General features: G+C 32.5%; 1 protein-coding gene across 2 annotated transcripts in view; it reads left to right on the forward strand.

Moving 5' to 3' along the window:
• Positions 1-14,498, forward strand: part of SIRT1 (sirtuin 1) — a 29,327-nt gene that overhangs the window by 7,105 nt on the left and 7,724 nt on the right. The window contains exons 4-7 of one of the 2 annotated variants that reach the window (XM_023520123.1): positions 5,750-5,874; positions 6,391-6,538; positions 7,267-7,346; positions 8,267-8,453. In XM_023520123.1, the coding sequence (XP_023375891.1) occupies positions 5,842-5,874; positions 6,391-6,538; positions 7,267-7,346; positions 8,267-8,453 (448 nt within the window). In that variant the 5' untranslated portion in view covers positions 5,750-5,841. The remainder of the gene's footprint in view (positions 1-5,749; positions 5,875-6,390; positions 6,539-7,266; positions 7,347-8,266; positions 8,454-14,498) is intronic. The other variant, XM_011374482.2, reaches the window with a different exon arrangement.

The raw sequence follows: 14,498 nt of genomic DNA on the forward strand, positions 1-14,498 counted from the left end.
GTTGGATGAGTGGCATTTTTCACTTTTCTTTGAAGTTTTAAGAATTTATGCAATTAAAATTTCAGTCATTTAAAAGATACAGCCTTTTCCAGTCTTATTTATATAAACTTAATTTTGCTTGATTGGTTTTCTGAGTTTTCAATTAAGTTACAGTAAGAGCTGAATAATTAACCTTTATAACTGCTTCTCATATAGAATTATTGTATTTTAATTCTCACATTAGGAAATGCCTAAAAGAGAGCTTCTGGTTATTGCAATAACACTTAAAATTAATGGTAATTGGTAGAAGAGACTGAGTTACTATTGGGCCTAAAAATAAATAATTGGGGAAAGGTTAAGGAGAAATAAGGGCAAAGAATGAAGAGTAATATCCAAAAATGGAGGATGGGGAGAGTATGTTAATGTTATATTTTACTAGATTTGTAAAATATTAATAAAATCTAAAAATTTTTACCAGTTGCTCTACTAGGCAGAAAGTTCATTAAGATGGCTTGTGATTTTTGCTAGTTATGAGAGAAAAATAATGTAATATGAAGCTATTAAGATGAAATTTAGACATTTTGGAAGGAAAGAATTTCCTTCATGTATCGGGCCATCGATTGTGTATAATTATTGAGAAGAAACTTAGATTTCATTTAGACTGGAAATTTCAAGTAATGGAGAGATGTGTTAAGAGGTTACTGGCCCATTAGAGCTGTTTCTCAACCTATTGACATTTTGGAGTGGATAATTCTTAGCTGTGAGAAGCTGTCCTCTGCATTGTACGGTATTTAGCAGCATCCCTCTTCCTACTCAGTGCTATTAACACTCCCACCCCCAGTCTTGACAGTCAGAAATGTTTCCAGACATTGCCAACTGTCCCCTGCAAAACTGCTCCGTTTGAGCACCATTTGTAGTACAGTGTGCAAGAACAATTTTTTTTACATAAGAACAGTGAAGGGCAATATGAAAGCTATATAGCCGTGTCTTGAATCATTATCTTCCTGCATATAATAAGTGCTTAAATGATAATGCATTGTAATCATGGTTCTCAGGAGTCTTAAAAGTAATTGACCGATGCTGATAAAAATGAACATATATATATTAAGAGTCAGTAGAAGTGAAACTGAGGATGTGTAAAATAACTTTTTTTTTAAAAAGGACTGTGTCCAAAGAGTGTATTTGCTATCCCATATTGAACTTAATGTTTCTTCCCCTGAAGTGATTAAAACTCAAGAAAAAATGAAGGGAAAAATATGAACTGAATTTTCATGAACTAAATTCCAAAAAATGTATCTTTATATTTATTCAGTAAATTATCACTTTATTGGTAATGTGCAAACATACCAGGTTATGTAGTTACAAAGTTAAAGAACCTTAAAACCAGCTCACTGCCTAAAAATAAAAACATGCAAGCCAAAAGAAAAAAAAAAATAGCCACAATCCCATTCACCTGAAGACAATATGTTACTACCCCAGGTGTTATGTGGATTATAGATGTATAGATGTATAAATGTACATATAGTATTATAGCTGGATATATTTTTTATTATAAAAATGGGCTTTTACTTACTGATTTGATGTATAGTATTTTCTATTTAATATAATAAACTTTCTGTTAGATACTTTAATATTTTATAATCATCATAATGTTCATCAAGTGGTATAATTCTGTAAGTAAACATTTTAGACGTTTCCTACTTCCTGTTATTACAAATAGTATTGCTATGATTGTCCTTTTTGGTGTGTTTCCAGTGTTCTTAGGATAAATTCTCGAAAGGGAAATTGCTAAGGGTCCTGATACATTTTGTCACATTGCTACCTGGGAATGTTGAAAAATATACTCTCATCAAAAGAGAGGCTGATTTAGCATACCTCTTCCTGTCCTGCCCCCCCATCCCCTAAAAAAACCTCAATACATTATTATCGTGACAAGATTTTTAAAAAAATCATGTGTGCGTGTTTTGTTATGTTTTAAAAATAAATTCAAGCAGTACAAAATATAAGTGTTAGTGGGCCTCTCCTTCAGTCTTCCTTATTGCTTGCTACTCTTTCCTCAGAGGTTACCATGGTAAAATGTTTTCTTGGATATCCTTCCAGGAAAAAAAAAAGTAAACGTGTATGTGTGGTGCAGGGGGAGTAGTGTAAGTTTCTAATAATACTTTAAAAATTATCAAAAGAATTATACACCCTTTTCTCTACCTTGCTTTTGTTTCACTTAATTTTCTTGGAAATAGTTTGATAATGGTCCTTTAAAGGCATAACCTTATTTTAAAGAAAAGTCTGTATAGTATTGTTTTATAGTTGTACCATGATATATTTAATCAGTCTTCTATTAATGGATAACTAAAGTTTTTAAGGTAGTTAAAATTATCAGTTCAGTAGATAAAAATTAGCATCTTCTTGCATATTAGTGTTCTGTTGCTGTTTAGTATAGATGACTACTTTTTACCCCTGGCCATGTGTATATCCTTGAATGACCTGATTGTTATTAGCAATTTTGTTCCATTGGGATGTTTTTCTTAACACCGATTAGTGGGAACATTATGTATTCTTAAAGAGTATTTTTATGTTGAGAGTGATTGGAATTCGAACCTCCAGTATTCCCATGAAGATGTGCAAAATAAGTGAATTTATCTTACTAGGTTAGTTAGCAATACACACTAGAAATGGTGCTTAGCCTAAAAGAAAGATATGAAAACTGAGGTTGAGAGATCAGAAATTGAAAAGGCAGTATTGCATAGTGGTTAAGAGCCAACTTGGTATGAAAACTGGGTTTAAATGAAAGCTCTGCTCCTTACTGGGTCTTGTGACTTTTGGCAAGTTGCATCTGTGCTTTGCTTTTTTTCATTTGCCAAATGCGGGTATACATATCCTATAGTAGGGTCAGCATAGAGATCCTCACAGCATAGGGATCCTTTCTTTATAGGGTTAGGTAGTAAATGTGACCTGCTTTGTGGACAACATAGGAACTCAATCGTGTTGTTTTCCTGTACAGTCCTTTAAAGTATAAAAACATAGCCCTCAGCCTAATCTACTGCATTATAATAAAGTGCTCCTGTTATGCCTGTTACATACGAAAACGTCATTAAGTAGTAACTAATAGCTTGACTAATTGAAATTGTCTTGTTCTAGGTGAGTACAGGGCTTAGCAGACTGCAGCCTCAGTCCAAATGTGGCCACTGTTTTGTATAGCTTGTGAGCTAAGAATTAATTTTTAAACAGATGGGGAAAAAATCAAAATATTTCACGGCATTGAACATTATATGAAAATTGTAATGTCAGCGCCCATAAATAAAGTTCTATTGGCACACAATCATGCTCATTCATTTGCATTTTGTCTATGGCTGCTTTTGCCGTACAGTGGAAGATTGAGTGGTTTACCATGTGGACAAAAATTGTATATGGCCTGCAAAGCCTTAAATATTTACTTTCTGGTATCCTTGTGTGGAAAAAGTTGGCTAAACCTTGAGTTCTTCAGGAAATTAGACTTAAAAAAAAAAAAAAGCAGTTGAATTAGGTGACTAACTTTAATTTGTAAGTATTAATTAGGTGAGATTGAGTAGTCTATTCAAGTATGGTTTTTTGGAATGAGTGAAACAAGATGGGATTATGAGGGTTTTTCTAACAAGATTGATTGGTTTCACTTTTTGGCAACGAAGATTTTAGGTTCTAGTTTCTTACCAATTCTATTTAACTGCCTCCCTCTGATATGTAGGAGGAGGTGGATATTAGCGAGTAGAGCATCTCAAACTTGGATGAGTCCTTTTATTTTTGAAGGGTTGCACTTAACACCTCTGCCTTTGACTCGGGTCTCATTCATATTGCTAGAAATTTTGAGAAGAAACCAAGCAGAGAGAGCATCTCTGGAGGAAAGCCATTATTTCTTCATGAAAACTCATTACGGCAGGTAGTTCGAAGCTTTAGTCTTGACCTCATTGGTTGGCTATGAACAATTACTGGATCGTTTGCATGTTTTTAGACACAGCTATGTGGAAGCAAGGGCTCTTATTAAAAAGTATTTTAAGCCTTCGGTTCCAGCTCTGCTTTTACTCTAATCTGTGAGGATCCCTATAATAATGACAGAATGGCCCAGTCCACATGCTTGATTCCTTAATAGGACTTTAGAATATTCAGCCATTTTGAATGGCTTGTCTTGCTTAGAATAGGATTAGCATGTCACAGATACAACATGGAAGAATTAATCCATATTTTAGCAGAAAATTGTATTCCTAGGCATTTGATTTTTAGCAGCTTTTCATGTTAAGGGCCTGCCTTAGGAATAGTTTCTATTAAAACAGTTCTTCCAGAGTAATTTTTCTTTATTATTTCAGATTACATCCCTTAGTTTGAACATAGTGTTAAATCTGATGATTCAGACATAGTCCACTGTATATTCAGAAAAAAAAAAAGACAAAGTTAAGATTCAAATCACTTAGGTTTTAACACATAAAATTTAGGCATATAAAACAACAAAAATTGCTTCATAAATAATCCCCAATTACAGGAATTGATTCATAACTTTAAGGGCTAACTATTATGGTTTGGACATAAGGGAAACTGGAGTGTACAGCTGAATTTAGTGACCATATATCTTTGTGCTTTTCTTCTCTCTCCCTTTAAAAGAGGCGACAGGGGATGAGGCACAAAAAAGTTCATTTCCGGAGTGTGTAGTCTGGAGTCTTGGAGTCTTGGAGTCTTGGTACTCTTGCTCCCCAACCCTACCCTGGAGGTCATTTGTTCTTATTTTGTATGTGGCATGCTGTTAGCACTTTTCTTCCTACTTTAGATCCTATTTTATCTGTTGCCTAGCATATTCTAAGATTTGTTAAAACACTCTAACAGCTATTTCTAGAGGGAGCTTTAATAAAATACTATGATGTTTAATCCTCTATAAATGTGCTAAAGCACAAAGCATCTTGGGACTAAAACAGTGATTAGTATAGCACAACTCAATGGTCTAGAACATAATGTGACTTTCAGTTTCTTTTATAAACATTAACTTTATTAAGCTCTTCATTTGTTACTTTTTTCTATGTATGCATTGTATGTTTCTTAAATTGCAGTGCCCATGAAATTCATAAAAATTGGTCAGAATTTTTGGATTTTTGTATAACAGATTTTCAGTAGCATATGTATAAGTATGTAATAGTTGTTTAAATGAGAGTTGCTTTTTATTTTTACCTAAAAGGTATCCCTGTAGAGTTTTTTCAATTTAAAATATTAAATAGGTTAAAAGTAGTCATATATAATCTTGTTAAACTTTTTGAATAATGTCAAATGAAAGCTCCTCCACCTGTTTATAGCTTGTTTGTATCCTTCCTTGATGTTTATATTAACATATCTATATACATGTGCATATAATTTCTGTTTTTTCTTAACAAAAACAAAACTATACACATTGGTGACTAACTTGCTTTTTTCATATATGTCATGGACCACCTTCCAGGTCAGTGCATCTAGACTTCTCCTTCATTTTAATGGCTGCACACTCTATAGATACCATGTATCTACAACCAGTCCACTATTGACGGACATATGGTTGTGTCTAGTTTTTTCTAGCATTGTGATAGAGAGGCTGTAATGAATGGTAAGGAAGTAGGTAGCACTACTACTTTAGAGAAAAAAATAGAGAAGAAACTTCCTTTGCCATAGTCACTTACTAAATGAAATTTAATAAAAAACACTGTCAAAAGTTGAGAGGACCAAAATTGATACTTTTTCTCTGATCTTTTTACCATGTGTATATCTGAATTCTTTGTTTTTAAAGAAGAAACAGCATTGAAGCATTATTTGGGGGGAAAAACACACACACAAAATCCAGCAACTCAGCATTCATGAGCAACTCTATACTATACCAGTATGAGCCTGTGCAGTGGAAGGAAAACAATTTTGGTAAGGAATTAAAACTTTAGCTTTAAACTTCCAACAGGTTGATATTTATAATGAATGATGAATCAAAAAATTTTGATATTCTTCTGTCGACAGTCCCTTTTTTCAGTTTTAAAAAAAAAAAGTCACCATACCTTTGATATATCTTTAATTTCAGTTTAAACTTTTCCCCTTTTACCTTATAAAAAATCTGAATTGCAGCCAACAAATTAGATATATGCTAGGGAGTATATTTATTCTGACTTTTATTAAAATATTAACATTTATTAGAGATGTTTGTGGGTCAACTTTATCCTTTTATTCAAGGGGCCAAGTTCACTAATTGCTGAGTCATACATATTACTTTTGTAGGTGTGTGTTGCATCCATCTAGATGCTTTGAGATGCTCATGTATTTAAGTTATTTATACATGGGGAATTATTATTGGTATATATATATTTTTTGGTTGAACATAACATAGGACCTCTGTTATACTTATTTCTTAAATGTAATCTTTTTTTCTGCTTTTGCATTATATAGGAAATATATCCTGGACAGTTCCAACCATCTCTCTGTCACAAATTCATAGCCTTGTCAGATAAGGAAGGAAAGCTACTTCGGAACTATACTCAGAACATAGATACACTGGAACAAGTTGCAGGAATCCAAAGGATAATTCAGTGTCATGGTTAGTAAACTTCAGAATTGCTTTCTGTTCTTTAATTTGTTTTCTAGGAAAAATTAAGATTAGAAAGGCTGCTATGTGGGAATAGAGATTAAGCTTTATTATTTAATCATGTTACTTGATCAGTTATAGATAAAATAAGAAAAGTAGAATGCAGAAGTGTTGGCCTTGACTTTTAATTGTACAAAGCAAAAGAATTAATGTGCTTTGGATTTCAAAACATAGCAGTTGCATTCCATTAAATTCTTTTTAGTAACCTTTTTTGATTACAAAAGTAATATTAACTATGTATGAAAAAAAATGACATCTTTAGATTATGAAACCAAAGGAACTAGGTAGTTTAGATGTACAGGGTTCAGAAATTTAGACTTTGTCTAAAACAAGTAGAACAGACTGTGTATCTAAACTGTTTTTTAAAACACAACTGTTAATTAAGCAAAGATAATACAACTATAACTTTTTAACTTCTGTAAGAGTTTTAGCCCTGGAAGGGTTGGTTTATTTTATTACAAAGGGTAGATAGATCATTGTAGCAACATCTCAGCAATTGAGGATTGGATTTTATCTCTATTGTATAAGTATTTTAATTATTCACCCCTTAGGTTCTCCCGTGGAATCTGTTAAAATTTTTAAATTCTATAACTTTTCTGGTGTCAAATTTTATAAGCTTTGTGGTATGTTTAATAAATAGGAACATTTCTTCAATAAAACATATATGTTGGTTGTTTTAGGTTCCTTTGCAACAGCGTCTTGCCTGATTTGTAAATACAAAGTTGACTGTGAAACTGTACGAGGAGATATTTTTAATCAGGTAATTATCACCCATATTTTAGGAGTTTTTTGTGTATGTGTTTGATCTATTTCTTTTGCCTCTAAATTCTTTTTTTTTTTTTCCTGAAAGTACTTAAGTGGTACAGAAAGATCCAGGAAGAGATTGTTAACATTGGGTATTCTGGTGAAATACACAAGAACCTTTTAATACTAATACATTGCTCCATAATGTCTCTAAAATGATGAAATTGGCTCATTAATATGTAAGATTAAAATAAAAACCTAAATCATAAGTGAGATGTTGCTGTATTAGTTTTTCTCCTTACTCTTTTAGTACCTATAAGATTCAGAATTAGGGTGGTAATTCTTTAAAACTTTTGAAAAATTATTGTAAAAGGTATTTCATGTATGCTTACTGCCAGAAACTACAGTAAACTATGGCAGAGAATAAAAACCATCCAGAAATAAATTCTGTGCACTTACCTGTGTATATAATCATATAATTATGAGAAAGGATAGCATATTAAGTGGAATCATTGTATGTTACAAACTTATTTTTTAAAAGATTAAGTCGTGCGTGAGTGTACATGTAAATACACATGCTGTTTTTTCCTTTTAATGTACAGTGCAGTCTTGAATGTCAAATGCAGGTCTACGCCAATTTATAATAGCATACACAGATCGTAGCAACATTGAATTTCATTGTACGTTAATAAACAAAAGATCAATGACAATTGCATTGGTTTTTAGGTAGTATCTAGTTATTCCTGCTGTTTATACACAGCTTTTCTGTTTTCTTTGATTTTTTTTTTTTTTTTTTTAAAACAAGAGTTGATGTGAGCCAAACTGACGACATATCCTGATGATTTTGAAACGTGTTCTTAGGAAATGTGGAAATACTATTTCTAACTTGGGCTTTCCCTTTTCTTCCCCACCTCAACCAAAATCTGAAACGTGCAGGTGGTTCCTCGATGTCCTAGGTGTCCAGCTGATGAACCACTTGCTATTATGAAACCAGAGATTGTCTTTTTTGGTGAAAATTTACCAGAACAGTTTCATAGAGCCATGAAGTATGACAAAGATGAAGTTGATCTCCTTATTGTTATTGGATCTTCCCTGAAAGTAAGACCAGTAGCACTAATTCCAAGTAAGTTGGTGATGATACAGAGAACAGTTCTATATATATTGCCATGGGTTTTAGGTCTATACAGTAGACACCAGTGATCTTACTATGTTTCTGGTTAAAGAGGGTGAAGAGCCAAACTTTATATTTTAGGTGACATTCGTGTTCATGAAGATTAGTTAATCTGACATTTTGGTAGGGGAAAGAGTTATTGAAACAGAAATAATGTCAGATTTTAATGTATGTTAGAAATTAAACAACTTTTAAGTTAAAATGTACAGCTTGATAGAAGTGTCATGTATTATGTAAGATAGAATTTGGGGGCTTAGAATAACCATTTGTTTTTTTTTAAGAAAAACAAAACAGTTAATTATATGTGGATCTACTTTATTCATAGGGATGTTTGTGTGTTATAAAAATGCTCAAATAGAATTTAAACCCCTGTTTCTCTGCTCAGGAATATTTAACATACTCTCATAATACCTTTTTTCCTCCCTCTAGTGAGGAAGTAAGGGAGGTGAAGAAGATAGAGGGACTAAGTAGCATCAGTTATTCCCTAAAAAATGAGTGAAGGCGAAGAGGAGAGATGATCAAGCCCTGAATCAGAGCATTAAATTAGACTCCTACACCAGCAATCAGATAGGCAGCCAGAATAAATAGTTGGAAGAAACGAGGAGTTATGTCTCCTCCAGTTCTGTCTTTTTCCTACCCCATATGTAGTGGCTTTTAGCATTTTAACTAATTCTTATCAAGTAGCTGTGAAATTTTATTAAAGTAGAATATAGGACAATTTGTAATTAAAACATGACTATTTAATGTATAAGATCCTTTGTTTTTGAGTTATTTTGTCTCTTTAAAGGTAAGACAGAAATTCTTAAAAGCTTTCTGTGGGATAGTATAATAGTGTGTTGGTGATAGGCAAAGGTACATTTTTAAAATGTAAGAAAGATATACTGGAGAATAGATTTGTATGACTTTTCACATTATTTTAAATTTATTTTTCAATTATTGTCGACATACAATATTATATTAGTTTCAGGAGTACAACATAGTAATTAGACATTGATATACCTTAGAAAGTGATCACCCTGATAAGTCTAGTACCCATTTGGCACCATACATAATTGTTACAATATTATCGATTATATTCCCGATGCTATACTTGACATCCCCGTGACAATTTTGAGAACTTTCAATTTGTACTTTTTAATCCCTTTCCCCCTTTTCACTCATCCTCCCATTACCCCTCCTGTCTGGCGAATTTAAATTTGTCCTCTGTATCTATGCACTTGTTTGTTTTGTGTTGCTCCTTAGATTTCATATGTAAATGAAATCATATGATATTTGTCTTTCTGTCTGATTTATTTAATTTAGCACAACATCCTCTAGTTTCATCCATGTAGCCACAAATGGTACGATTTCATTCCTTTTATGGCTGAGTAATATTCCATTGTATATACGTACCACATCTTCTATCTGTTGAAAGAAAGACACTTAGATTGCTTCCATATCTCGGCTATTGTAAATAATGCTGCAGTGAACATAAAGGTCCATATATCTTTTCAAATCAGTGTTCTGGATATCTTCAGATAAACACCCCGAAGTGGAATTGCTGAATCATAAAGTATTTTGATTTTTAATTTTTTGAGGAACCACCATACTGTTTTTCATAGTGGCTGCATAAATTTACAATTCTAGTAGTGGTCCAAATCATATTTATTTGTTAATTTGTTGATGACAGGTATGAGGTGTGGGGTAATATTTCACTGGTTTTTATTTGCATTTCTGATTGGCGATGTTGAACATCTTTTCATATATTTATTGGCCATGTGTATGTCCTCTTTGGAGAAATGTCTGTTCAGGTTCTCTGCCCATTTTTTAATCAGATCGTTTGGATTTTTTTGGTGTTGTATGAATTCCTTATATATTTATGGTAGGCCTATTTTTAATTTTTTTAGAAAACTCTATGCTGTTGCATTTTTTTTTTTTTTTTTTTTTAATGCCTGCAGCACTTAGTATTCCTGGGTGGTCTCCTATCTAAGTACTAACCAGGCCAGACCCTAATTCCTTACATATTTTGGATATTAACCCTTTATTGGATGTATGATTGGTGAATATGTTCTCCTATTTAGTAGGTTGTCTTTTGTTTCGTCGATGGCTTTCTTTGTTGTGTGAAACCTTATTAGTTTGATATGATCCCATTTGCTTATTTTTTCTTTTATTTCCCTTTCCTGAGGAGATATATAATACAAAAATATTGCTAAGAGCAATATTGGAAAATTTACTGCCTATGTTTTCTACATATATAACATATATAACATATAAACACTTTAACACTGCTCTTGGCGATATATATATATATATATAATATATATCGCCAAGAGCAGTGTTAAAGTGTTTACTGCCTGTTTCCTTTTAGGAGTTTTATGGGTTCAGGTCTTATATTTAAGTCTAATCCGTTTTGAGTTTATTTTAGTATATAGTATAAGAAAGTTTCCCTTTTTTTTTGCATGTATCTGCCTAGTTTGCCCAACACCATTTATTGAAGAGACTGTCTTTACTCCATTGTATATTCTTCTCTCCTTTGTCATAGATTATTGACCAAATAGATGTGGGCTTATTTCTGGTCTCTGTTCTGTTCCACTGACCTATGTGTTTGTGTGCCAGTACCATGCTGTTTTGATTACTATAGGCTTTTATAGTTTGTTATCAGGTAGCATGATACCTCCAACTTTGTTCTTTCTCATGATTGTTTTGGCTATTTGGGGTGTTTTGTAGTTTCATTTTAGGATTATATATTCTAGTTCTGTGAAAAATATCATTGGTATTTTGATAGGGATTGCATTGAATCTGTAGATTGCTTTGGGTAGTATGGACATTTTAACAATGTTAATTCTTTCCATGAGCATGGTATATGCTATCATTTATTTGTAATTTCAGTTTCTTCATTGTCTTATAGTTTTCCGGGTATAGTTTACCTCCTTGGTTAAGTTAAATTTATTCCTAGATATATGTATATTTTTCGATGCAATTGTAAATGGAATTTCTCTTTCTAATAGTTCATTATTGATGTATAAAAATGCAACTGATTTCTAAATATTAATTTTGTATCCTTATTTACTGAATTTTATAAGTTCTAACCATTTTTTGGTGGATTCTTTAGGGTTCTCTATAAATAGTATGTCATTTACAAATAATGAGTTTTACTTTTTCCTTTCCGATTTGGATGCCTTTTATTTCTTTTTCTTGTCTGATTGCTGTGACTAGGACTTCCATTAATGTTAATAAAAATGGTGAAAGTGGACATCCTTGTCTTGTTTCTGATCTTAAAAATATTTCAGCTTCTCACCATTGAGTATGCTGTTGGCTGTTGGTTTGTCATATATATCCTTTATTATGTTGAGGTATGTTCTATCCTGACTTTGCTGAGAGTTTTTATCATAAATGGATGCTGGGTTTTGTCAGATGTGTTTTCTGCATTTATTGATATGATCATATATGATTTTTATCCTTCAATTTGTTTATAATGGTGCATCATGTTAATTGATTTGCAGATACTGAACCAAAATGCATCCGGGAATAAATCCTACTTGATCATGGTGTATAATCTTTTCACCATGAATGCTGAATTCATTTTGCTAATATTTTGTTGAGGATTTTTACATCAATGTTTGTTAGGAATATTGGCCTGTAATTTTTTTTTCTTTGTACTATCTCTCTATGGATTTGGTATCAGGGTAATGCTGGCTTCATAAATGAGTTTGGGAGCTTTCCCTCTTCAGTTTTTTGGAATAGTTTGAGAAAGATAAGTATTAATTCTTCTTTGAATGTTTGGTAAAATTCACCTGTGAAGCCATCTGGGCCAGGGCTTTTGTTTGTTGAGGATTTTTGGATTATTGGTTCGATTTTGTTACTAGTTATTGCTCTGTACAGATTTTCTGTTTCTTCCTGATTTCATCTTGGAAGTGTGTATATTTCTAGAAATTTATCCATTTCTTCCAGGTTGGTATATAATTGTTTCTAGTATTTTGTTACAATCCTTTGTATTTCTGTTGTGTTGGTTGTCACTTCTTTTTCATTTCTGATTTTATTTGGGTCCTATTTTTTTCTTGATAAGTCTGGCTAAAGGGTTACCGATTTTGTTATCTTTTCAAAGAACCAGCTCTTGGTTTCATTGATCTTTTGTGTTGGTTTCTTAGACTCTATTTCTGCTCTGATCTTAATTATATTCTTCTACTCAATTTTGGGCTTTGTTCTTTTTTAGTTCCTTTAGGTGTCAGGTTAGATTGGAGATTTTTCTTATTTCTTGAGGTAGGACTGTATTGCTATGAATTTTCCACTTAGAATTGCTTTTGCTGTGTCCCATAGATTTGGCATCTTTGTGTTTTCATTTTCATTTGTCTTAAGGTTTATCTTTTGATTTCTTCCTTGATCTTCTTGTTAACCCATTGTTTAATGGCATTGGTTAATAAGCATGTTATTTATCCTCCATATGTTTATGTGCTTGTAATTCTAGTTTCGTACCATTGTAATCAGAGAAGATGTTTGATATGATTTCAGTCTTAACTTTATTAAGACTCGTGGCCCAACATGTGGTCTATCCTGGAAAATGTTCTATGTGCGCTTGAAAAGAATGTGTATTCTGCTGCTGCTTTAGGGTGAAATGTCCTAAAAATATCAATTAAATTCATCTGGTCTAATGTGTCATTAAAGGCCATTGTTTCATTGTTGATTTTCTTTCTTGTTGATTAGTGCATTGATGTCAGTGGCGATCGCCTTCCCTACAATGATTGTATTACTTTCGGTCTCTCCCTTCATGTTTATTAATATTTACTTATATATTTTGGTGCCCTTTGTTGGATGTGTAAATGTTTATAAGAGTTGTATCTTCTTGGTTTGTCTTAAGTATTGCTACCCCAGCTTTTTTTTCATGTTTGCATGAAATATCTTTTTCCATCTCTTTACTTTTAGTCTGCGTGTGTCTTTCAGTCTTAAGTGGGTCTCGTGGAAGCAGCATATGTACAGAGTCTTGTTTTACTTATTCAGCCACTGTATGTCTTGTGATTGGAGCCATTTAGTCTATAAACATTTAAAGTAGTAATTATCGATAGATATGTAGTTATTTCCATTTTATCAGTTATTTTCTGATCATTTTTATAGTTCTTTGTGCTTCATACACACCAAGCTATGTTTATAGAAGTCGGTTTTAAGTTGATGGTCACTTAAGTTTGAACAGATTCTAAAATCACTACAGTTTTTGCTTACCCCTTCCCTGTTTATGTTTTGGCATTATTTTTTACTTCAGTGTGTACATGTTTGTGTGTATTCCTTAATTTATTGTTGTAATTACATATGATTTTCCTCCTTTGTCTTAGCCTTTGTACTAACTTTAGAATTGGTTGATTTACTGTTTTTACTGTTTGTGTTTGTCAGAATTTTTTTCTTTCCTGTATATTCTTATTCCTATTTTTGATGTTTAATATTTGTAATACTGGTTTAGTGGTGGTGAACTCTGTTAGCTTTTTCTTTTCTGTGAAACTATCTCTCCTTATATTCTAAATGATCACCTTGCTGAGTAATCTTGATTGTAGGATTTTGCCTTTTATCATTTTGAATATTTTGTGCCAAATCCTTTCTAGCCTGCAAAGTTTTGGTTGAACTTAGTCTTCAGGCGCTCCCTTGTAGGTAACTAACCGCTTTTTTCTTGCTCCTTTTAAGATTCCCTGTCTTTAACTTTTGGCATTTTCATGATGATGTGTCTTGGTATGGGCTTCTTTGGTTTCATCTTGGTTGGGACTCTTTGCTTCCTGGACTTGTATGTCTATTTCCTAAGCCAGGTTAGGGAATTTTTCAGTTATTAGTTATTCTGATAGGTTGAATCTCTTTCTCTTTTCTCCTTCTGGGACCCTTATGATGTGAATTGTTACGCTTGATGTTGTCCCAGCAGTCCTTTTTTAAACTATCCTCATTTTTTAAAATTCTTTTTGCTCTTCTAATTGTTTTACACTTTCTTTTCTTCTGGATCACTTACTAGTTCCCCTGCTTCATCTAATCTGTTGATTCCTTCTA

This window comes from Pteropus vampyrus, unplaced genomic scaffold, assembly GCF_000151845.1.
Source record: "Pteropus vampyrus isolate Shadow unplaced genomic scaffold, Pvam_2.0 Scaffold249, whole genome shotgun sequence".
Classification (NCBI taxonomy): Eukaryota; Metazoa; Chordata; class Mammalia; order Chiroptera; family Pteropodidae; genus Pteropus; species Pteropus vampyrus.